Source organism: Hippopotamus amphibius, chromosome 13, assembly GCF_030028045.1.
Source record: "Hippopotamus amphibius kiboko isolate mHipAmp2 chromosome 13, mHipAmp2.hap2, whole genome shotgun sequence".
NCBI lineage: Eukaryota > Metazoa > Chordata > Mammalia > Artiodactyla > Hippopotamidae > Hippopotamus > Hippopotamus amphibius.
This window is the reverse complement of record NC_080198.1, coordinates 63,414,984-63,441,897: the sequence shown is the minus strand read 5'-3', so window position 1 is coordinate 63,441,897 and position 26,914 is coordinate 63,414,984. Positions and strand designations below refer to the sequence as shown.

The following is a 26,914-nucleotide window of genomic DNA, read 5'->3' as shown; positions in this document are numbered from 1 at the left end:
GTTCTTTTTTTAAAAAATTGAGATATAATTCACATACTACAAAGTTTACCTTCTTAAAATGTACCATTCAATGCTGAAATCCTTTGAACTCATTTTCTTTCTGTCCTTTCTTTAGCTCTGTTAGCTATAAAACACATATATACTTCAGAAGTGTGAACATTTTATCAGATTATGAAAAATTGTAATTATATATGATGATTATACATGATTACAAATTAAATTCTATGTGATTATTACTACTGATAAAGTTTGTTACAGATATGAATATTTGTACACTTCTTTGTTCAGATTTTCCATGTTGGAGGCCTTAAAGATCACAAAGAGTATATTTCTAACATGTGGCTGCCTCTTAGGGTATCCATAATGTATATAGCATGTATCGAATATTTTAATGAATATTTTTAAAATAAATAATTGTCATAAAATGTTTTACATTTCATGGTTCCGAAATGGATTGAAGCATTTGAAATCAAGTTACACAGTAATTCACAGGTGGAAATTATTTTTTCAAAGAAGGATTGGGGGACACTAGTTTCAAAGACTTAATATTTTCATTGTTCTTTTTTTATAATTTTTGTCACCAAAGAAGCTCTTTAAGAAATGCCTGCTGGATGCGTTCATGTTTCTCTTTCTTCATTGGTTTTCAGCTATTACTCCTGACACAGCCTTGTCATTAGAAGGCAAAGGGCGCTTAGACTACCACATGAGTCAGAATGAGAAACGGGAATATTTGTTGAGACAGAGCATCCGAGGTGCTGTGTTGGAGCCTTTTGGTGTGAACAGTCTGGAAGTAAAATTCAGGACAAGAAGCGAGAATGGCATTTTAATCCATATCCAAGAAAGCAGCAATTACACTACTGTGAAGGTAAGATGAAAGCTAATGGTGACTTCATTTGATTAGACCGCCTGCTGTGTCATGGTTTAAATCACTTCTCCCATAATTTCCATCCTTTTCTTCACAACCCATTAGAGTTCCGACTGATGCTGGGCACTATTCCAATATCATCTATCTTAACTATTCCTCAGGCATTGGCCAGAGTAACAAAGATCTGAATGGTTTGGTTTCTAAACACTTTTGTTTAGAGTAGAGACCACTGCTGGGTAGGCCAGCAAAGCAAGAATTTGTTGCAATCTATTTTGCCAGATAAAAATTTATATTGTTTTTACCCTACTTTTAAACAGAGTGAAACAAAAAGATAATATGTCTTTGAAATGGAAAAAATATGTTTTTCCAAGAATTATTCCAAACACTGATATGTATATATTAATTGGCATGACTAGAATAAAAAAATGTTTGAAATTTTCTGGCTTTCTCCTGGAACATATATTCAATTCAGTATTCAGGTAAATCCTATAAAATTAAATACCTTTGCACTTTACTGTAAGTAAAATGTCAGTTAACGTCTCCAAATAATTTCTAAATAAATACTTTTGAAACATTATATTTCATGATTGATTTATCATTAGGCTTTTACACATTTTTTTTTCCTCAACTGTAAATGAGTTGCCAAACTGGTGGATAATTTCATTGTATATGCATTTCCAGTGAGCTCTTGGCTTTCTTAATTTCTAGAATGATTATTCTGCTTTCTTTCCCACAAATAAGACTTCATCTTTCAGACCATCATTTTTTTTTAGTTTAGTTATATTGACTACTTTTTATTAATATCATTCAGTATATTATAAATCTGCTGGTAATTTTTATATGCATTTTAGTAAATTCTTAAGAAAACAAACCCAGATTTCCTGAATTATTTTCACTTATAAATCAATATTTTGAAAATTACTGAAAGCTTAGTTTATAAAGTAAAAAGCAATATACATAGATAATTACTAGGTTTAATTTACATATAACACTAAAAATAGAAACAGACTTTCACCTGTAAACTTCAGCTTCTTTATTCTGAAAATTTCTCTCTGTCCAAGCTAACTCTGGTTGTTATGTGGCCTGTACATACCTTTAAATAGTACAAAAAACAATCCTTTCAGAATTCTCATAATCCCCCAGCCATTCTCAACTGGGGGTGTTTTTAACCCCTAAGAGGATATTTGGAAAAGTCTGGAAACATTTTTTATTGGCATGGTTGTTGGGGAAGGGGGAGGAGGGAGGGCACAGCTACCAGCATCTAGTGGGTGGAAGTCAAATATGCTGCGAAACATCCCTTGGCACGCAACACAACACCCCACAAGAAAGAACCATCCAGGCCTAAATGTCAGTCATGCTGGGGTTGAGAAACTCTGCCCTAATCCAATTGGAGAATATCTTCAGGTTATAATTTTTACCTCCATTATTGAAACAAAGAGCCCAATTCCAGAATTAATAGAGTAACTGCAAAACAAAACATCTAAGTCACTGTATAATGTTATTATTTGATGTTTATAGTTTTCATTGAAAAGTGTATGGGAAGTAAAGAAAGTAAAGAAAGAAGCAGACCTTCATATTCTACAAGAAACATTTTTTATATGCATTGAGAGCCTTTGACATGGAGGTCTGTGCATTGTTAGGCTGCTTCCAAGTTCTCGTGCCATTTAAATGACATATGGAATATTTCTGTATGTTATCTCTTTAAGCCAAGAGATACACAAACAATGTGCTTGAAGAAATCGGAGATGGAATATTTTTCTTCCTCAAGGAAGAAGCTGAATGTCAGGATCCTTTTTTGTCACCATAAAATGTTGCATTTCCAACGGGACAGCAGCATGCAACTTCTCCAGATTTTGTTGCGTTGGTAGCAAGCACTTAGAAAGAGATTTCTTTTTTTCTGAAGGGAAAATGAATAAAAATAATGACTAACAAGCAGACCAAAATTCACAATTCTTTTGTATGAAAGTTTTGAAAGGCAATTTTTCAGAGATGAAGGGATTTGGCAGGTGGGATAAATAGATTAAAAAGAAACAATGATTAAGGAGAACTGAATAGACAGGAAGAGAGTGGCTGTTGTAAGTAGACAAGTTACTTGGATGACAGGAATCCGATCTGCTTATCCAGGCAAGGAAGCGAGTTAGAATGGACTGTTATTTATCAATTAGCTTATCAGTGACCAAGGCCCCTGGTTTTCTTCTATCTCTTTTGGCTCAGTTCTGATAGTTGCTTTTTCTCTCTCTCTCTTTTTTTTCTCCCCCTTCTTTTCTTTCTTTCTTTTTTTTTTTTTTAATTCAGATAAAAAAAGAAACTAAGGTGAGAAAATTTCAGAGAGAAAAACAAAAGAAAAGCATTCTTATCTATAACAGTTCCTGCACTGTTTTTAAAGTGTTTCACAAATCTCTCTTCTTTCACGGCACTTTGTGTATCTCCATAATTGGAAATGTAATAATGCCAGATGATGGACTTTGTTTCTACTCCAAATCAATTCTAGTTTTTGGTGTATTTGTTTGTTTGTTTTTGTTTTGAAGTGAGGCCAGGTATGCCGACCAGAATTGGGATGATTCCAAGCTGTATAGAGTCAAAAATAAAAAAATGAGCAAATCCGTCTATGAATAAATAAAACCGGGCAAAAAATGAGCATGGTGTTTTGAAAGTGAGGGGGGATAGAAGAGTTGGGTAGAGTATTATTGGGGAGAAGAGGAACCTGAAGAATGTTGTAATGGAAACGTGTATTCTTATTCTTCCCACTCCATGGTATGTTCCAAGGACCCTTTCATCAGAAATTGGTCGCATGAAAGGATGACATGTTGTAATCAATGAGAAGAGAAACACAGAGCTTGGAGAAGGCTCTTCCCAAGGCTTCTTTCCAAAAAGGACTCTGGCTATAACCACAGAGGAGTTGCTGTTTTTACTGTGTGTTTCATGAGACGTTGCCCATTTGATGAGATGTTATTGTCATTTAACCACAACTTTTTTTTCCTGGGTTCAGTACTGGAATATATTATTCTCTGGAGAAACTGCTTTAATAAAATATTACACTATGAATAACGTATGTAAATGTGTTAGGCATATTTTCCACAAAGAAAAAATGAACTCATTTTTAGTTCTACCAGATGTGTTTGTTGCATGTAGAAAAAGCATTTGATCTGAGTGACAAAATAAACGGATCCATCCTTTCATTGCCACTTTATCCCCCCGGCCCAGGCACCGGCTCTGTCTGGCAGTAGTGATGGGATTATGCTCTTTTCATCCTGCCTTATAAATTATTTCATTTTCTACGTGTCTACTTTGAAAAGTGGAAACTTGGGAGCTGGAAACTGGAGTAAGAGCATCCTGTTACCCAATGTTCTACTGGGCAAAGTAAAAGAAACCAAATACTCCTTAGATAAATTTTAGAAGACAGCCAAAATAAAGACTTGCCCAGACACCTCATTATTAAGAACTCACCCTTTGTTCATCACAGTGGTCATCTCAATAAATGATATAAATAGTAAGCATGATTTTTTAAAATAAAATTCCAGTGTGTAATAGATGACAGGTAAGACAATTTATTTGTCTTCACTTTTCCAACTGTGCTTCATTTATAGTTAAACCTTGATTTCTCTGTTTGGATATAGTTTTAATATTTTTTGATAGCTATGGGCCATTTATTAAACAATTTTTTTTAACTTGCAATTGCCGTTAAAATATAAGCACTCATTAAAAGGTGTGATTTACCTATCTTAAAACGAGTATTCACCCTGTTATGATCTCAATTGTGTTCTGGAAAATAAATCTATACATCTTGAAAAATTAGTTATAAATATAAGAATATCTATTAAATGTGAAGGTATATATTACCTAAAATTGTAAAGGTATACTCTAACACAACTAGACTCCTAAACCTTTCTCTCTGCTTTAAATTGATCAATGTTTTCAGGTTTCTTTACACTTTTATTTTTATTCAAGTATTTCATAATTTAACTGTGCATTATTTTTAATACATTTTACAGATTAAGAATGGCAAAGTACATTTTACATCAGATGCAGGAATTGCTGGGAAAGTGGAGAGAAATATTCCTGAAGTCTATGTTGCTGATGGCCACTGGCATACTTTTCTAATTGGAAAAAATGGAACAGCCACAGTATTGTCTATCGACAGAATTTATAACAGAGATATCATTCACCCCACTCAGGATTTTGGTGGCCTCGATGTGCTCACTATATCTCTTGGAGGAATTCCTCCCAATCAAGCTCATCGAGATTCTCAAACAGGTAAATGCTTATGTTGAGTAGAGGCACAAAAGAAAGGTAAAATTTTTCCTCTAAAAGTAGTTGGATATCTGATAATGTCCATTAAGAATAACTCTAAGACTATCATAACTATCTTTAGAAAGTTGGTAATAAAGTGTCAGCCATCACTTTTTTTAAACCATTTTCTACCAAGTTTGTAATCAGCCAAGAGCGTTTTGATCCTTTCCTTGTGCACCATTTATTTATACATTCATTCATTTACTCATCTGTTTGTTCATTCACATAACAGATATTTACAGAGCCCTGTAGGTACTTGGCACGAACTACAATGGTGGACTAAATAAATAGCCACTCTTTTCATAGAATATAGTGTCCCGAAAGGAAGAAAAATGACAATCAAATCATTACACAAGTAAATATGTTATTTTAACTTATGATAAATGACGTAAGGAAAAATATAGAATTCTAAGAGATTGTCAAAAAAATGGAGAAGGGGAAACTTCTCTGGAAATTGACATTTGTACTTAAATCTGAACTATGAAGATGAGGATGGGAGAATATGAAAATTAATTTCTACTGATGAGAACTGAAGAGAAGAAAGTAGATTAAGTCAGGATCACAGAACCCAGAATGTTGGGGGCTGATGTCACAGATGAAAGATGAAGTTTTTGGAGAATGAAAGGTCTTCTAGACCATGTGGCAATTTTGATCTCATTCTTGGAACAATGGGAAGTTACTGAAAAATTAATCACAAGAGTATCAGAATCAGATATACAGTGACCTTAAAGATCTTTCAGCCTACACCATGGAATATGCATTGGAGAAAGACAAGAGAGGATTTGCCTAAATAAGCTGGGAAGGTATTGCAGTGATGTAGGCAAGCTATTGTTTGAGCTTTGACTAGCTTGGTGGCAGAGGAGTTTAAAAGAAGTGGATAGGGAAGAATATTTTAGTAATGAAAATCAATCACAGTGTTGATAATTTTGATAAAATTCAGGGAATTTTCTGAATTTTCAACTAGAAGAGGTGTAGTTCCACTAAGAGAGAACACTGCAGAATAGTGCAAAAAAAATATATAGCCATGGGGAACATCAAGATTTTGGTTTGCAGCTTTCTAAGTTTGGAGCACCTTTGAGAAAGCCCATTAGGTAGATGTGTTAGAAATCAGGAGTAGACCAGTTGGAAATACTTATATAAGAGTTATCAGTGTCAAGCAGGTAACTGAAGAACTGGGCATGAATGTGATAAGCAAATATGAGAGTGTGGAGTGAAAAGAAAACCCAGGGCTTTGCCTTGAGTAACTCTAAGAGCCAGTGGTTGTTTAGAAGAGAATGAGACAGAAGGGGGACTAAGTCATAGAAAGAAAACCAGGAGAGTAGGAACAAAAACAGATGTCCCAGGAGCTCATGGGAAAGGAGTGTATCAGGGATAGAAATGACACTAGGATGGAATGATGTGTCAAATAAGAGGAAAATTGAAAAACGTGTGGCAGAGTAATGGAGTCAAAGCGTAAAACTTAAAGCCTAGGTCATAATTAATTCTTATATGTTTAGCTTGTTTTAAAATATGGATGCTAATTCATTTGTAAGAAAATAAGCCAATGTAGATCCTGGCTTTTTGTTAGTGTGAAGATATATTCTTGAGCTCTGTGACTGGAATATTAGCAATATTAGCACACAAATATTAGTGTAACAAAGTCTTTCTCAACTTTTTAAAAATCATCACCCTCTAAGGAGCTGCTTTAAATCTTCGTTTCCAACCCCTGCCATCATATTGCATGAAATGTTAATACAATGAGTATCTTCCATTTTTTTATTGAAGTATAATTGATTTAGTGTTCTGTTAGTTTCAGGTGTACAGCAAAGTGATTCGGTTACATGTGTGTGCATATATATATGCATTTACACATACAGATTCTTTTCCCTTATAGGTTATTACAAAATATTGAGTATAATTCCCTATTCTATACAGTAGGTCCTTGTTGGTTATCTATTTTATACATAGTAATGTGTATATGTTAATCCCAAACTCCTAATTTATCCACACCATCCCCCCCTCCCCGCCCTCCCAGGCAAGAGTATACTCTTTCGAGTATGCGCTATATCTGCCCTTTGGAGGCCCACAAGCCGTGGTAAGAGCTAAGATTTTTCTTTTGCTCCTCAAGAAGCTATGTTCAACTCCCTCCTTGGGAACAGTATCACCTCCATTGAGAGTGCAAGATCTAATGCTTGAAGCTATTGGCTTATTTTAGTTCTTTTTAAGTAGCTTTAAAATAAAATTTATTTTTATGTATGTAATTCTTGGTACATACACTATAAAAATAAAACCGATAGATAATTAGATAAATGAAAGGAGGGATGAAACGAAAACCCAGCCTGTCGAGCCCTTCATAAATCTTCAGAAAGAGCAGGATCCCAGCAATCTACTCCACGTTTTCTTATGGAAATCTTAGGCATCTTGCTAACTTCTGTTTTAAGATGCACAGATTTATTGCCTTCCAACCAGATGATGGCTCCGAGACTGTGGTTTCTAAACTCTGGTGATGTGATTGCCAAGCTTCTCTTTCCCAGATTTGTGCAGCCCGGTATCCTTTGGTTTTCCCTAAAACGGCTTCCCTGCTCCTTCTTGCCCCTGCAGGGTTTGATGGCTGCATCGCTTCTATGCTGTACGGCGGAGAAAGTCTTCCTTTCAGCGGGAAACACAGCTTGGCCTCCATTTCCAAGACGGATCCCTCAGTGAAGATCGGCTGTCGTGGCCCAAACATTTGTGCCAGCAACCCCTGCTGGGGCGACCTGCTGTGTATCAATCAGTGGTACGCGTACAAGTGCGTCCCCCCCGGGGACTGCGCCTCCCACCCTTGCCAGAACGGCGGCAGCTGCGAGCCAGGCCTGCACTCCGGCTTCACCTGTAGCTGCCCGGAGTCACACACAGGCAGGACCTGTGAGACGGTGGTGGCCTGTCTTGGTGTCTTCTGCCCTCCGGGGAGGGTGTGCAAGGCTGGAAGTCCGGGAGGGCACGTCTGTGTTCTGAGTCAGGGTCCCGAGGAGATCTCCCTGCCCCTGTGGGCCGTGCCTGCCATCGTGGGCAGCTGTGCCACCGTCCTGGCCCTCCTGGTCCTGAGCCTGATCCTGTGTAACCAGTGCAGGGGGAAGAAGGCCAAAAATCCCAAAGAGGAGAAGAAGCCAAAGGAGAAGAAGAAAAAGGGAAGTGAGAACGTTGCTTTTGATGATCCAGACAACATCCCCCCCTACGGGGAGGACATGACCGTGAGGAAACAGCCCGAAGGGAACCCAAAGCCAGATATCATTGAAAGGGAAAACCCCTATCTCATCTACGATGAGACCGACCTCCCCCACAACTCAGAAACCATCCCCAGTGCCCCTCTGGCTTCACCGGAGCAAGAGATTGAGCATTACGACATCGACAACGCCAGCAGCATCGCCCCTTCGGACGCAGACATCATCCAACACTACAAGCAGTTCCGCAGCCACACCCCGAAATTTTCCATCCAGAGGCACAGTCCGCTAGGCTTCGCCAGACAGTCTCCCATGCCCCTAGGAGCCAGCAGCTTGACTTACCAGCCTTCCTATGGTCAAGGTTTAAGATCCAGCTCCCTGAGCCACTCGGCTTGCCCAACTCCCAACCCTCTGTCTCGACACAGCCCAGCCCCTTTCTCCAAGTCCTCCACTTTCTACAGGAACAGCCCGGCCAGGGAATTGCATCTTCCTATAAGGGATGGAAATACTTTGGAGATGCACGGTGACGTGTGCCAACCCGGCATCTTCAACTACGCCACGAGGCTGGGAAGGAGAAGCAAGAGTCCTCAGGCCATGGCATCGCATGGGTCTAGGCCGGGGAGTCGCCTGAAGCAGCCCATTGGGCAGATTCCTCTGGAATCTTCTCCACCAGTAGGACTCTCCATTGAGGAGGTGGAGAGGCTAAACACCCCTCGCCCTAGAAACCCAAGTATCTGCAGTGCAGATCATGGGCGGTCTTCTTCAGAAGAGGACTGCAGGAGGCCACTGTCCAGAACGAGGAACCCAGCGGACGGCATTCCGGCTCCAGAATCTTCGTCCGATAGTGACTCGCATGAGTCTTTCACTTGCTCAGAAATGGAATATGACAGGGAAAAGCCAATGGTCTACACTTCCAGGATGCCCAAGTTATCTCAAGTCAATGAGTCTGATGCAGATGACGAAGATAACTGTGGAGCCAGACTGAAGCCTCGAAGATACCACGGCCGCAGGGCTGAGGGGGGACCCGTGGGCACCCAGGCGGCGGCACCGGGGGTTGCTGACAACACACTGCCCTTGAAGCTTGGGCAGCAGGCAGGGAATTTCAACTGGGACAACCTTTTGAACTGGGGCCCTGGCTTTGGCCATTATGTAGATGTGTTTAAAGATTTGGCATCTCTCCCGGAAAAAGCAGCAGCAAATGAAGAAGGCAAAGGTGGGACAAGTAAGCCAGCCCCCAGAGATGGGGAAGCAGAACAGTATGTGTGACCTTTGCGCCCTGGCTTTACAAACATCGAAAAAACGAGAAACACGCAAACCATTGTCAGGTTGTCGACTAGGGTGGCTCACGTGTGCAAAACAGGCCAGTATGGACCGGTGTTGGAGGGAAACTTAAAAATAATAACCACATGCTGCTGAAACAGACTCACACCAACTCTTTAATTTAAATGTGCTGGGTTGAATTTCTTTTCCTGCATGCATCGTATTTTGTAACTAGTCATGTGGCATGCAGCATTTTGGAAAGTTTTTTCTCATTTACCAATGTTTGATTTGTGACTTTTAAAATGAATACTGTTGCCATTGCAGAAATGAACTTGTGCTTTCCCGGTGGGGGTATGTGTATTGTTTCCATTGTATTATTATTGTCATGTTTTGCATTGCAAGATCCTTGAGGTTTAACCCATCTTTGTAAAGTGTAGAAAGAGCCCTCCTATCCTTGAACGAACGACTAAGTATTAACACTTTTCAGAATTATAGATTCCGTATTCGATGTTACTCAGAGATGTCTGAATATTTGAATATGTTTTTCATGACAGTGGGTACTAAAAGTAAGTCATTCTGTTCAGCACTTTAGAACTTTCTTACCAAGTTTTGCTACAAATTCCAAATCTTTTTTGTAAACAGTTTTGGTCTTCTGAATTTCATCAGGCTCTACTTGGAACAAAATGTTGTCCCCAGAACACTGCCGCTCTCCTGCTGTGGAATGATGTCCCAGCAGCGCTTCTCAGAGACGCTTTTAAAAGTTATTTATTGAAAAATGTTCTATGCTTTTAAAATTTTAAAGAATCAACCTAAAAAAACCCTATGATTGGACTTAGTTCTCAGCCATTTAACATTTACCCCAAGTACCCAGTTTTTATAATTTATATAAAGTCAAATTTCAACACTTCTTGCTTTCTGTCATTTTGTAGATCCTTTTTTTAATACCGTGTAAAAACTTTTTTTTTACACCGAAGCTGTGTTTTTGATACTGATATTTTCCTATGCTGAATGGTTTTCTTACTTTCAGGGAAGGTAAGAAAATACTTTTTCTACATTTGTTACTTATGTAACGTTCATATTTTTCACAGTTTGATATTTGTAACATACTGTATGCTTTCTACTTTTAAATGCCAACAATAGAATTAAAATATTTATTTAAAATACTTTGCATTCATAGTGTACTATTAATTTTTCATTTACCCATACTCTTTCCATGCCCAATTGAGAAAAGTCTTTACTTGTCAATAGGGTATGGCAAGTTGAACGATAAATGGGCAACATCATTTTCTTTTAAAAAAACATGAGTATGGATAATTGCCAGAAGAGATATTTTAAGGTCACTTTAGTGCATTCCTACCTGTCAGAGTTCTTGGACTTCCCTAGAGCATAATGAGTCTAGACTAGGTTGGGCCTTAGGGGACTAACTTTGTTATGAACCTGGTTTAAGCATTCTGGCAAAACATGCCTGGAAGTTCCCAGTAGAGCATGTTCACAAAAGGCCAGCTTTGGACCAAGCTTATAATAATAGGAGTGGCAATGAATTGAAGCTAATTATGGAAAAATGTCTGCGTCTCATTTTCTCCAAGGATGTAGCCCCAAGTTTTCTAAATCCAATGGTGGGTAGGAGGAATGACAGTGAAAGCTCTGCAGTGCATACCTGTGTTTAATTTATTGACCACTCTGCTGCATAAATTCTAAACAAATTTTACAAGCTATCTTAGCCAAGACAAACTATTTTCACATAGTCACCCAAGAGTGAAACAATCCAGGAGAAGAGCCAGGCCCAGGACAAATCCATTGGTGTAGAAATAGTTACATCTGAAATCACAGGACTTCTGCAAATGATGTCACAACCTCAGAACTTTTTCTAATTAAATACCTGCCCACACCTAATATTTGCTGAGAATATTATCCTCTACCACCAGTTACCCCCTAATGAACAGAGATTTTAACCATATGTAAAAGTTTTTAGTACATAAAATATGGAAAAGCTTTTAGTAAATAAAGGATTTTAAATTAATAACAGATCGAGATCTGTGCCAGAATTATTTTGTTATATAATAATGTTGAGATTATTATTTTTGCTTCATATAGAAAATAAAATGGTATAATCTAAATTATAATATTCATATAACATGATTTAGGGACTGAGTGTAAGATGCTGATCTAATTTGGGGTTTTTTTTTTTTGTCACCTGTGATGAGCCAGCATGCTTTAGTATTTCCCTATGAATTTTAAGATTATGAATCTATGCACCAAATATGGGAACATGTTGATTGCTTTGCATAACTCAAAACAGGATACATTTTTCTTTCTGAGAAATTCTGAAGCATCTCAATGTCCTCAAGGACATAGACTCTGTAATTGAGAACAGAGCTGAAAGTAAAATGATGAACATGGGTGTAGCTAAGAGTTAAGTGTAAGGAATCTGATGCCAAGATTCTGTGTTCCAATTCTCTAGGAATCCTTTGTGAGATGGAGAATTACTACTCCCTCGATTAATCAGTCCCTGTTTCGGCATAAGATAGGGTTTTCACTGGAAAATTTCTAGTCTTTGGTTCTTCTTTAAATCTTTTCCTTGGAAACAAGAACAATACTTATATAGCAAAACAAATCAGAAACGCATAGAAGGAAATTTTCACTCAAAATGAAAATGAATCCCTACCGAAATAGTGAAGTGACATAACATCCAGTGGAATGGGGACTGAAGACAAAGTGACAAGGTAACAATCTCCACAGAGTAATCGCTAGAGGTGACCTGCAGTTTCCCATGTAAAATCATGCCCTCAGAATTTTAATCCAGCCCCTGCAAGGGTCTATTGGATTGCCTGGAATACAGTCAGTTTGGGGGGCTCTTCCTGCATGTCTGTGATGGAGAAAACATTACTTTCCTTCAGATGCACAATACAGAGTACCTTAGTGGGCGTGTTGCCAGGAGAAGGAGCTTGTGATCACTCAGCCACAATATCTGTGGGCTTAGACTGGAGACATGGAGTAGGACTCCAGTCACCCAGCTCTTAAGGAGCCCATTGCTGTCGCCTTCAAGGCTGTTTCCAAAATTTTCTAGGTTGGCTGATTTCATCGATCACTTGTTTGGATACGTTAAAATCATTTGAGGAAAACAGAGCATTCAGAAGAAGTGGAGCACAACTTCTGACTCACATGTTGCCCTTAAAGTGTTTACCCACATGGAGGGAGAGGAGAATGATAACAGATTTAAACTATTGAAAGCTATGTTCTTTATAAATATTTTATTTATAAGAGAAAAATAAAACATATCACCCGGTGACTTTATTACTTCAAGACAACCCATCTAAGAAATCAATATTGTCATGCAAATGCATTTTTATTAATTTAAATTCAACATTATGATAAAATTAATGTGTAAAATGTGAAAATGATTTTTAAATTTTGAATTAATAATTCAGCAACGCACTTTTTTTTCCCATTATTTTGTCATAGATTCAATTTTAAAAGGACTAACGTTCCAAGATGACTAAGTTTACATTCCCCTTAGGAAAAATAAGCCTAGAAATGAAATGTATTTTGGTGTACATTTATTAGAGCTTTCAGTGTGAAATAAAATATTAAAGTCTATGATTAATCTAGTATATATTCCTTAAAGATATTTTGAGTGAAATAGCACATCGTTAGTAATTTACATGGTTACCATTACTGAGCCAGCCAGCAGTTTCAATAGTTTATCAGTCCAAGAGTCATAGATCAATATTATACATGACTCAGTATTTTCATTTATTGTTACTGAGGCGAAAGGCACTAAGTTCTAACAAATTTTGGTGACTACTATTTTCCTTCATACAGATGAATATCAGTGATTCCATTCTAACATAACCTATGTATCTATGATAATCGTTGCAAAGAAATATATTGTAGACCAAAGAGCATGGAGTACAACATTCTCAGTCAACAAAGAATAAACTGAGATATAAAGAAGTTCAGCGTCCTGGGTAAATCCACTTAATCACAAACAATATCAAGTGCTCTTTACATGTCAGGCACTCTTCTAGATCATGGGATAAAACAGCGAAGAAAATAGACAAAGACCTTCCTCAAAGGAACTTACATTTTGGTAGAGGAGCTAGACAACCCATCAATAAATACCAAATACAGTAATAATTATGTAGTGTAATATCTACTGGAGACAAGTGCTTGCAAGCCAACGAAAGCAGTGTAAGGGCTAGATGTTGACTTGGGAGTGTGCATGCTATTTATTTATTTATTTGGCCATGCAGCACAGCGTGTGGGATCTTACTTCCCCAACCAGGGGTCGAATCCAGGTCCTCAGCAATGAAAGTGCAGTGTCTTAACCACTGCACCGTCGGAGAATTCCTGCATGCTTTTTCAGATGGGTTGGTCAGGGAGGACCTCTCTGGGGAGGTGACATTTGGGCAGAGCCCTGAATGAGGCAGGAAAGCAAGTTATGGACACACTTGGGTGATACTGTTGCAGGCAGAGGTGGTGGCATGGGAAATCCCCAAGTAGGAGAACATTCCTTGTTAGAGGAACAGCCAGAGAGTCGGTGAGGCCAGATCATTGTCAACACATCCACAAAGGCTGCACCACAGAAACCTTAGGGTCGAATGGATGTGAGGATAAAGAGTAAGAATGATAATTCAGAACAGGCCCAGAAACAGAATGATTGTTGAAGCAAACCTCCATTTATGTGTATTCTCTTGCACAATAAGTGCATCTCCAAATGTAAAGCAAACCCTGAGAACGTGGACATGCACTCGGTCTGTATCGATGTCTAAGATCCAGAAGACAAAAGGAGAGATGTTTTTAATTGAGATGAATATCTATGCTAACACTGATTGATTCATGCAGCCCTCCATGACCAATCCAAATCTGTAGGCATGCTAATAAGAAGCATGTTAAGATATATAATAGTAAAGCAGTCCATTTCCTTACTGCTGAGGCATTAATATATACAAAGTATGTAATACTTACTGATCAGAAGGTTGCATAAATTTTAATTTTAAAAATTGACTTACATTTTTACAAAATGGATCATTTGCAAGGAAAATGTTCTAAGTGGAATGAGACAGATTAATATTGGTAGGAAACAGTGGCAAACAAGATACCTCTAAGACATGACGATAAATGCATGCCTAAATTTAAGGCAACTAAAGCTTGTCCAAATATCTTATAATGAGTCTTCGTTTGTTTGTCATGAGTGTAGTTAACCTCCATCTCTGCATCACTAATAAACCTTTTTCAAAATATGTTAGAATTTTAATAAGGATCCAAGTTGAGTGTAGTGAGATAGGATTAAGATATAAAGACATACTTTAGGTATTCACCAGGAAAACTCTGGAAGTTTTTTTCATGTACACGTGACATATGTGCAGTCAGACTCCTAATTATGTTAGAATTTACATAGGTAATTCTGACAAAGGTGCACCTGACATCACATAAGTAACTTAAGCACTTGCATCTCTTCAAAGAATCCTCATATGTCTTGTGATATATTCAAGGTAGAAACACTGAAAATATTTGTGAGAGAATTTCCATATCTGAAGATATATAACTAAAATGAAAAGACCCCAGAATGTTTAAAAACACACTGCTTAAAAGCAGATAATTTCCAGGTGACCCATTTGGATACTTCCAGTTTTATTAGTTTATGAATCAATTTGCCAAAGTCCCAGATCAGTTTGCACAGTACAAAGTGCAATCATCATGGTATTCTGGCAGAGAGTTGGAACCTTAATCTGTGTACCATTCTAGCCCAAATAAAATAACCACCAATGTACAAACTTCTTTGGCAATGTCAACTAGTTCCCCGTTTCAAATTAAAACCATATTGTGTGTGGTACAGATGTTGATGAAAATAAGATTCTGTTTTGCCCGAGCAGTCTGCTCATTTCAGTCATCCTTCCCTTACTCTGTTCGCACAGTCTTAGGCCAGAATGCTGCAGAGAACGGCTATTAGTACTTGACTTTGATGTCGCAAAGTAAGACCTCTAAGGAAATATCTCTTTAGAAAAACAATATGATTGAGACGATAAGTGCGGCATAACCTACTCCAAAAGTGGGTTAATTCTTTTACAGCTATGAGTCTGTAGAAAGAGATCCTGTACTGAATCTGGGGTAATGCTCAACAGAAAGTCAGATGATGAGACGGACTTTTTATGGGAAACTGATAAATTTGAGAAATGGCTTTGGATAAATAGAAAATGAAAAGATAGCTGCCCTCTTTCGCTTTGGGAGAACTGTCATCATGAAACTTGATTTGATGATCTTTACTAACAGGAAACCATTCATGTCTTTAACATATTTCTTCTAACTGACGCAAAAAGCTTATGATAGCATGTGCTGCACACACTGATACATGGGTCTGGAGAGTGAATCAAAACCAGAATTTTTTCTTTTAAGTTTTATAGATAGTGATTATAGAATAGTGTTTCCTGAAAGAGAATGGTTTGGGCTGTCAGCGTTAGAAGATAGACAAAGTACATTCACATTTGAAATTATCTTCATTTACGCAGCTTCAGATCAGGAGCAGAATGAGTCCAAGAGATGTTCAAGAGATTTTGAAGTGGCAAAGTCAATTATCTATAATTTATAGGTAGCTTTTTATCCACATTCAAGCACTATTCCTGGCCACTCTGCATTTAATGGGCCCTTCTAAATAGATATTTGTGGGACATTGAATTAAAGTATAACGATTGCGTGTAAATGTATGTAAGTGAATCTTGGTAATGCAAATTTTTAAAATTTGCCTGGCATTTTCTGCCAAACACTGGAAAGAACTTGGTGAATAAAGATAACTTTTGCCTTCAAGAGGCTTGTGATTTTTGGTGACTAGACTTTTCCTTTCCCAAAATACATTTGCATAGCTCTGTTTTCAGAGAATTATTTCAATATTTCCAAAGACATTTCTATTTGTACCCACATGTGCTTCACACACATTCTTTTGGACAATTGATATAATCAATAACTTCCTAGACTTTGGTAATCTACTGCATTTTCAAAAGTGACAAAATAATGTTTAGTGAGTTTTAAAGAACACAAATTCTTGAAGTAAGGCAATTTACTAAAAGTTTTCAGCAGTCCCTTCATAGTTTAATTGTGTAAGACTTAGTTAAAATTCCTGGCATTTGAGAGCTTTTGCCCTGAACTAACCATTATCAGCTTTGTCTTATCCTTTACCACTTATTTTGAAGCTACTTCATTTGGTTTCAGGATTATACTCTTTCACAGAATTTGGTGTCATCCATTTCCAGCAAAAAGAATAAATATGTTATCCAGATTCATCATGTTTTGCTGAGTTTGTGGTAAATAAAGCTGAAGTATCATTTGGGTAAAATTGCTGAATAATTACCTCTGACAAGTTGTCTGGCTATCTCAAAATTCCATTTGCCTTCCAATTCCAATGCTTTTAATTTTCCATTTTAATTTCTCTGGACCCCATTCAAATTGTTATAGGATCCATTTGTGGCTATATTCCGTGGAAAGGAAACATTCAAAACTGTGAAGAAAAAAAGAATAACCAAATGGTTCATGTTTTTTTCTGACATTTTTGTTTCTCCAACCATATATTTTTCTAATTATTCATAAGAAACTGAATAAAATACCTCTATGTCCTGTTTTTTTTCTAAATTTCCCCTGGAGTATTCATATAATTTCATATTACATTTTAAGACTTTCATTTAAGCAAATTACATATCTCCTAAAAGGTACTGCATGAAATAACTGGGAAAAAATATTTTTATAAACTCAGAAATCATCATGAGATAACTTGAAAAATATAATCTAATATTGTGAGAGTATAAATGATATTATCACCATTAATGTCACAAAACAAAAGAAATATATCTTTGTACACTGAGTGCTACTCTGAGTGCATTTTAGCTAACTCATTCCTGCATTTTTTATAGTATTAATCAAAAAACTTAGTTTTACTTTATCATTCTACCAACCTTAGTTATATTTTGTTTAATAAGTACTAGTAAAGGCGAGTAAGAAAGTAAAACACTGTAACAGTTTAACAGTAGTACTCTGTAACAAAGACAACATGGGAATTATGAATGGAGCAACCTGATGTAGAAAAACACTTTGCCTATAGTATCAAACACTGAAAAAATGTTTTGATGTTTTTAAAATAGTCTCTCATAATGTGTTCTAGTAAAGTCTTTTAACTTTGGGAATAATTGAGAATTTTGGAGCAATTTCAGAGATAAATACAAGAATATTAATTTCTGGTTTCATTAAGCTAAGGTGACCTCTTTAATATTTCCTTGATATCAAAATTGATTTTAAACTATCAGCATACAGACATGATTAGTTAACAAAGGAAGCAAAAGATAGCAGTTAATCTAACAGTTGAGATACACTCTCTTGCGACTACACTCCTTGACACAGACACATGTTCACACACAGCTTAACAAAGCAAATTGTGACCTTGTTTAAATCAAAGCTTCTTGACTATTTTTGCCAATTTGATACTGTTGAGACTTGAGGAAATAGTCTAACCTTCTCAAACAAGGATTTAAAAAGATGAATTTGCAGTTAATATATTGAGTTTTCTCTTAATTCTAAAAGGATGTGATATGACTAGTAAGTTACAGACAGGGGTGGTTCAGAGAGATTACTGAAGCTAAGGTTTAGAACTGGCTCCTGTCAGGTGAAGAGCTGGCCGAATGGAGCATCTCACACAGAGGGAAGGGAATGAGCAAAGTCATCACAGTGGGAGGAGTTGCTGTGTTTCAGGACCTGAGAAGGTCCAGGGTGTTGCCACGTGGAGGGAAGTGAGGTGAAGCAACCTTCAAATCACACTGAGCCTGGGGTGATGCATTTGCATCTTATTTAAATTCTCTTAAATGTTCTTGACAAAACAGTCCAGTTGGGGGCATCCCTGGTGGTGCAGTGGTTAAGAACCCACCTGCCAAGGCAGGGGAGATGTTTTCGATCCCTGGTCCCTCAAGATCCCATATGCCACGGAGCAACTAAGCCTGTGTGCCACAACTACGGAGCCTGTGCTCTAGAGCCCTCAAGCCACAACTACTGAGGCTGTGTGCCACAAGTACTGAAGCCCATGCACCTAGAGCTCGTGCTCTGCAACAGGAGAAGCCACCACATTGAGAAGCCCGTGCACTGCAATGAAGAGTAGCCCCCACTTGCTGCAACTAGAGAAAGCCCATGCATATCAATGAAGATCAAAACACAGTCAATCAATCAATCAATTTATATTTTTTAAAAGAAGCATTCCAGCTAATCTCATCTATATCTTTAGTTGCTCAAAGTAACTTTTTGTTTTAATCTTAGAAGCTACATGTAAGATTTTGATAACAGAAACTTCTGGCATTAGGTTTACAAAAAATGTGACAAGCAGGTAATACACAAATGCAAGTTACTTATGTACATCTTTTTTGAAGAATGAGCACTAAGAACACATTGTGAGTATCTTTCTTCCACATGCTCACTGCACATTCACTGATCACTTCATTTGTGTAAACTGCAGTACCATCAGCCTAAGTCAAGACTGATTACCCAGCACTTGATTTCTATTACAAAATCTCTAAGATGCATGAAATTAAAATGTAACTCTAAATTATAGTTAATTCTTTTTTTATAGTTAATTCTTCATTTGCTTTTGTAAATCAGTTTTGTCAGTAGTTGAAATAAATGTCATCTCAGTAATTGCAATAGGTGTACCAATATGATAGTTTAAAACATAAATCATTTGCTCACACAGTTTACCTTCAGATGTTTGTTTGCTAGGCCATCGTGAGCCATTGCTCTTTGAGGCTGTCATATTACTGTCACTGTCATCCTCCTTTGTGACCCTGCCTTTTGCATTCAGTATCATTCATGAGGGATTCTTAAGCTTAAAGTGGTGAACTAATGCCTTCCTGCTTCAAACCAGGCTGGCTTGTCAGCTCTTTTTATTTCTCTGAAGTCTATGGCTAAGCCAGTGTTTGATGCCTGCCCTCACTGCTGGCAGCCAACCCATTTCATCCCATCTTATGACAGCTGTCTAGGCCTTACTGTCATCCATTCTCTACACAATTCAAATGCAATGAAATCATGTCATGGTAAACAAATTTCACTCTTTATAATTGTGCTACATAATTAAATCATCATGGACTACAAAAGAACCCCCCTTTTATTTTTATTTAAGATGCCAATGAATTTCCTTCCTTTGGAATCAGGAACCTATTAGAATCATGGTAGCCTCTGGCAGAAAGTTTGGAGAATAATGATCACTATCCTATCTGGGTTTTTTGTTTGTTTGTTTGTTTGTTTTTCATTTTTGTTTTGTATTTACTATATGTTGTCTTGTGCTGATCATAGTGGAGCATGTAAGAATGGTACAAAGTAATGTCTAAGTCCTATAGACAACATGATTTATCCATAAGACATACTTATGTTGAAAATTACAAAAACCCACAATATTTAGCAGTAAGATTTTCCTTTGAAAGTAGAGATTATTCTTCCCAATTTTATTTATAAATACTGAGTATCAAAGACAATAAATGACTTCTAATCTCCACAAGATTGGTAAGGGTCAGAGCTAGAATCTGAACGCAGTTTGAACTAGATGTCGAAGTTCCTTATTTTTCCACTACTACCTAATACTTGTATACGTCTTTTCAGCTTTTAAAGAGTTTTCAAATGAGTTATCTAATTTGAATATTATACCACATCTATGGGGTTGATCAGACAAAAATAATTATCACATTTTACTGAAAGGAAACCAGAGACTTAAAGAGACTTGCTCAGAGTCAGTTAATAACTGACTAAGTTTATGCTTGTCTCTAAATAGACGAGCCCCTTTTGGAGTATTTTTTCCCAGTGTTTTATGATAAATTGTGAAGAGACTGAAACACAGGCATGCCACCTTTGATACTGAACTATAACTATTTGAGAAACATTGAGCTAGGAATTATCATACTAGAAATAATGGTGTTGGGGTGTGAATCTGGCAATAGTGAATATTACTGGAAATTAGGAACCAATATTAAAGAGTGTATAAAGAAAATATGACATCAAAAAGCTAAAAATACAAAGCAATATATATAGAAGCTCTCCAGAACATGTTAAGCTCCTTATACATATTATTCTATTTAATTTAATTAATTGATTTTACTTAAGCCTCACAACTACCTTACGAAGTAGTCATTTCATTCTCTGATTTATATACAAGGAAATTGATGGTTAGGGCTTTGTTCGAAGTCATATAACTGAGGAAGAGTAGAACTGGAATTTAAATCCAGGTACCTTTGAGTTTGAAGTGAACTTTACTACTAAGTATACCAATAATTTTCAAGTTAGTCAAGGTTCTCTCCTGGTTGCTATGCCCTAACTTTTGCCTGCAGTTCTTTTTTTTTTTTTAATTTTTATTGAAGTATAACATTGATTTACAATGTTGTGCTAGTTTCAGGTGTACAGCAAAATGATTCAGTTTTATTTTTATATATATGTATATATATATATTATTTTTTAGATTCTTTTCAATTATAGGTTATTACATGACATTGAGCATAGTTTCCTGTGCTATACAGTAGGTTCTATGGGATTAAAATATGCACAGTACTAAATATAAAATAGATAACCAACAATGACCTATTGCTTGCAGTTCTTAACATGGTATGTCTTTGCCCTGTTTTCCACAGCAGGGCTTATAATACAACTAAACATTCCTCCTGTTTCTCTTTACTTAAGATGCTGATCCTGCCAAGGTGGGGAAGAGGGGGGGAGGGGGGTTGGGGAGGGATGAATTGGGAAATTAGGATTGCCATATATACATTAATATGTATATAAAACAGATGACAAATAAGAAAAAAAATTACAGAAAAAAAAGATGCTGATCCTGAACCAGTGTGCTTCCCCCACGACTTCCTCTTTGCTATTTCTCTGTGTGAATAATGAGGGTGATAATAATACCTACTAAAATGGTCTGAGATTAAATGGATTAATTTATATAAAGCGATTAGAACTTAAAGTGACCCATATGTAATCAGAATTCCATTAGCAATGAGAAGGATGAAACTGATAATTTTTCTCCAGACTTTTAGTGAGCACCTACAATGATTTTAATCCTGAAGTTGGAGTTTCTGTCGTCGAACTAGTAGGATTTGATCTGGCCTCTAGTCAAATGAGGAGAAAAGATAATATCTAATATTCCTGGTATAAAAGTATAAACTCTTTACTGCACAGAAGAGGCAAACAAATCTGAAAGATCTTTCTGATATTATTATGAGCCTTCAAGGCAGTTCATACATAAGATTCTAAGTGGACAAGCTTAGAGGTTTGTATGTAGAATACAATGTGAGTGACTGTGAGATATCGCTAAGTCAGGGCAGGCAGACCTTGTTTTATTGAGCTTCTCTTCGTTGTGCTTCACAGATATTGCCTTTTTTTTTTTTAATTTTAAAACAAATTGAACGTTTGTAGCAACCTTGAGCTGAGCAAGTTTTATCAGCACCATTTTCCAACATCATTTGCTCACTTCATGTCTCAGTGTCACATTTTGGTACTTTTCAAAATATTTCAAGCTTTTTCATTATTATTTTATTTGTTATGGTGATTTGATCACTGATCTTTGATTTTACTATTGCAAAAAGATTATGACTGAGAGCTCAGATAATGGTTAGCATTTTCTACCAACAAAGTATTTTTTAATTAAGGTATATGCATTGTTTTATCAGACATAATGGTACAGCACACTTAGACCACACTTATAGTGTCAACATAACTGTTATGTGCACTGGGAAACCAAAATTTCTTGCACCTCGCCTTATTGCTATGTTTGCCTCGTTGCAGTGGTCTGAAACTGAACCTTCAATATCTCCAAGGTCTGCCTGACTTTCCATTAGACCTGAGGTAATGATTTTAAATTTTCAAATATTTCTGGTCAAAAATGTATTCTTTTCAGAAAGCTATTGTAGCTGCATTGTTTTACCTTTCTAAATCTGAGGTTTCTCTTACACTGAGATGGAATTGTTTACCCTTACAGTTTGCAACCAGAAAAGTCCCTCTCCAGGCATAAATAACAAGCCAGTTCAGTTAACATAATCATTTCTAGAGCAGCCAATGTAGTATCTTTCTCATGTAATAGAGTTAAAAATCATCACATGATTCCTGGTGGAATCATTGCTCTTGTGAAGGGGAACCATGTGTATATAATATTATTGCTCATCAATTTTTATTGTGAAATAATAGAAGACTTTAAAAAGCTTCAAGTGAAATAAGTCAGACAGAGAAAGACAAATACTATATGATCTCACATATGTGGAATCTAAAAAAACTGAACTCATAGAAACAAAGAACAGATTGCTGGTGGCCAGAGACAGGGGTGGGGGGTGGAAGAAATGAGGCAAGGTGGGCAAAATGTACAGACTTCCAGTTTTAAGGTAAATAAGTTCTGGGTACATAATGAACAGCGTGGTGACCATAGTTAACAATACTACATTGCATATTTGAAAGTTGCTAAGAGAGTAGATCATTAAAGTTCTTATAAGAAAAAAATGTGTTACTATGTAAGATGATAAGTATTAACTAAACTTTTGTGATAATCACTTTACTTCTTATATATACATATATATGTATCTATACCAAACCATTATATTGTACACCTTAAAATAGTCATATATTTATTTATTTGAATGTTTTATTTTTTAATTAATTTTTATTGGAGTATAGTTGATTTACAATGTTGTGTTAGTTTCTGCTGTACAACAAAGTGAATCAGCTATACATATACATGTATTCACTCTATTTTAGATTTCCTTCCCATTTAGGTCACCACAGAGCACTGAGTAGAGTTCCCTGTGCTATACAGTAGGTTCTCATTAGTTATCCATTTTATATATAGTAGTGTGTATATGTCAATCCCAATCTCCCAATTCATCCCACCCCTGCGTTCCCCCCTTAGTAGCCATGTTTGTTTTCTACATCTGTGACTCTATATCTGCTTCGCAAAAAGTTCCTCTGTACCATTTTTCTAGATTCCACATATAAGAGAAACCATATCATATTTGTCTTTCTCTTTCTGACTCACTTCACTCTGTATGACAATCTCTAGGTTCATCCATGTCACCACAAATGGCATATTTTGTTCCTTTTTATGGCTGAGTAATAGTCCATTGTGTATATGTACCACATCTTCTTATACATTCCTCTCTCAATGGACATTTAGGTTGTGTCAATTAGATTTAAATACAACTGGAATATATTATATAATATTTAAATACAACTGGAAAAATAACATAATATCTACAAAACATACAAATGAATCTTCTCTGAAATATAAAGCCCTTTTATAGGTTTATAGGCCCTTTTCTAGATTATGAAAAACTATGAAAGACTCAGTTACTCGTTAATGTATAAATTCTTCATCTTTTCCTTAAGATATTTTATGCGGATGTAGCCATCACTCAAAAATTTAGTTTTTAATTTAACCTTTAAAACCTAAGAATGCTGATTTTTTTTTAATGTTGCTATAAGAGTACATTATAACAAGGTAGTGGCACTCTCAAGACAGAAAAGTTTCCTTGAAGTTATTTACAATAATTAGGTAAATAACAAGGCCTTAGAAAAGTTAATTTTAATTTCCCACAGTGGTTTTCCTCTTATGACGTTTCAGATTTTACAAATAAGTTCTAAAGAATCAAAATGTGCCAAACAAAGAAAAGGAACACTTCTCAGGCATATCACAAAAAGAAAAATTAATAAGGATTAAGCATTTCCACACATTGTTCAAAAGTGCATATTTTGATTTTGTTCTCACATAAGTAATGCTAAATTATAGTATGAAGCCCACCTTAGTAACTACTCTTCAAAAGCCACATTATCCATAATTACTGGCATTAAATACTAAATTAGCATTAGCTGACTGCTATTGTATATAAATTAATATTTTTCCTGTTTCTCTGAGTTCTATAAATTACATTGTGTAATCTCCTTTCTCTCAAGGGACAAAGGGTGTTAGGGTGAAAATAATTGTGGCCTAGAAAGAAACAAATAAACAAAGCTTTAATTCATTATAGAGCACACTTATTTAGGTAACTGGATTGTTATAAAATCTTGAGTTTCCTTGTGCCCGATATCTGCAACTTGAAAATGTCATTGAATACTAATTTCAGTAGAAGCTGGGGTTTCTAAATAAAAAGCAGCATTTACCTTCCATGAATTCTTATAACGCTGTTGAAATGTTGTACCAGAATTCTTATTTCTCTCTCCCTTATTTGGTTACTGTGTACTCTCTGTGTTCATTTATTTTTTTCTTATTTCCTCCTGAGCATAGTTTAGTCAATTGATGTTTCACAATAATTACAACTATACCTGAGAAGCCCACCATGGGGAAGAAAGAATGAAACATTTGGTTCAAATGATATTTGAAACAGTATATAAAACACATGAACAAAAATGCCACAGCTTCTCTTGCTCAAGCTTCTCTCTTGGGTGTAGGTGACAGTAGGGGACTTGGGAAGCTGGAGAATTGGGGGGACTGCTCCCTTGACACTTGCCTATTGGACCCCTTTTGCACCCAACACAGCCTCTTAGGAACCCAGGCTGCACAGCAAACCCTCGGCTTAATGTCTGCTTTCATCTCACATCTTCCTTTAAAAATCTCTTTGCCACTCTACCAAGTTGCTCAAGTTTTCTGAATGATGGTGTCTTTAATACTCCCAATGATTGATAGACATAATTAAACAGAATATATGAAAACACAAATGTATACTGTAGAGCAAAATACAAATATATTTGGAATTGCCTCACAGATACCTTACTTTCAATACTCCATTCTTGCATGTGTGGATACTTTCTTCTAAATCTTTCTAAAGACTAGATAAATCATTTCTCAATGGAAAAGATCATAAGTTAAAATATCTAGTTAGAATTTGCTTCGAAGTAATAAATTATATTTTCCTATTTTGATTTTCTATGTGTGTGTAAGGAACAGAGTCTAATATAGAAAATGTACAGTATAATTCTTACTGAATTCTGCCTTTCATGATGTAATATGTGGTCCCTAAGTACAAGAGGGAGAAGATATTTTGAGATGTAGTTATGGTATTTTTTCTTTTTGTTTTGACTAAGCAATATAGATGATTAGGGTATAGTGTTTTCAGACAAGAAATAAAGCATGTGGAGATAGGCTATATGATTTACTGGAGTATTAAGATAGTTTTGCTATACATGAGGTGATATAAATTAAGACATTAATAAATGTTATTCTTCTGCGAGTTTAAAGACTCAGAAAACGTTGCTCTCAGGCATTGGGAGTGAGCTCCTGGGTCATGTTCTGACTTTAACAACAGCCAATTGCCAATCCCACTTCTTTGGCTTGAAGCTAGTCTTGATTACTTAGGGTGATGAATTGGTAGACTCTACGGATGACTTCATAGCTGGAGCAGTATCTTTCTCCTCTGACATTGCTTTGGTATTTAGTAAAGTGTGAGCTGTTCTTAAAATATTGCCAATGATTCTAAAGAAGCCCAATGCTAGGATTCAAACAGGGTTTAATATAAAGATTTTTTTTATCACAATTTCTTTATTTACAGTAACAGGAGAGCCATGTCACTGACCCTATTTCCAAAACTATTCACCCCACTGGTACATGATACGTAAGTTTATTTGTGTATTTCTCCATGCATTAATCCATGTCACTGATTAAATTTCAGAATAGGAAGTGAACTGATTCTCATTATAATCTTTTGATATAGTCATATAAATCTGATATAGATCAGATTTGATATAGATCAGAACTACAAGCAGAATAGCCTAATAAAAATATGTATCCTTGTATGGAAAATACTTACGTGATGATACCAGGCTCTTCTGCATTTTAGCCAGACTAGGAAACATGTAAATACATAGCAGCATATTTTATAATTGGCTGAATTTTTCCTCATTTTTCTGACATGACTACACAAAGTCTTTCTGTCAGCCTTAAGAACTTAGTTTCAGTACTGGTGAAAAGTTTTATAAATTTATTTTAGAAAAAATAATTATGAGACTGATTGTGTTATCATCAAAATTTTTGTTGCATCTTCTTGCAGGGATGATCCCTGCAGGAAAATTTTCTCATCCTCATACGGCTTGGCCATGTGAGCTCCTTTTGCTGATTAAAGTGAACGGAAACAATGATGTTTTTGAGCAAACGTTTTAAAAGAATCGCCTAGATCCACCATCATTCCTTTCTTTCTGCCATGAGAACAGCTCCTTTGAGATAGTGGCTGCACCTTCTACCAGGTATTGGAATGGTAAGCATATGGAGCAGAGCTTCAATGAGCATTAATGAGAGTCAAGAAGGAAAAAACCTTTCTCTGTTGTAAGCCACTGAGATGCT

The 26,914-nt window shown here is 36.3% G+C and overlaps 1 protein-coding gene across 2 annotated transcripts in view; it reads left to right on the top strand.

The window, feature by feature from the left end:
* The window catches only part of FAT4 (FAT atypical cadherin 4), a 178,279-nt gene extending 151,601 nt beyond the window's left edge, over positions 1-26,678 (top strand). Inside the window, exons 15-18 of one of the 2 annotated variants that reach the window (XR_009048802.1) lie at positions 648-865; positions 4,858-5,119; positions 22,384-22,443; positions 26,625-26,678. Coding sequence is in view for 1 of the 2 variants with exons in the window: in XM_057706084.1 (XP_057562067.1) it covers positions 648-865; positions 4,858-5,119; positions 7,736-9,600 (2,345 nt within the window). In the remaining variant the exon portion in view is untranslated. Of the gene's footprint in view, positions 1-647; positions 866-4,857; positions 5,120-7,735; positions 10,646-22,383; positions 22,444-26,624 lie in introns of those variants that run through there. The other variant, XM_057706084.1, reaches the window with a different exon arrangement.
* The last annotated feature ends 236 nt before the right edge of the window (positions 26,679-26,914 follow it).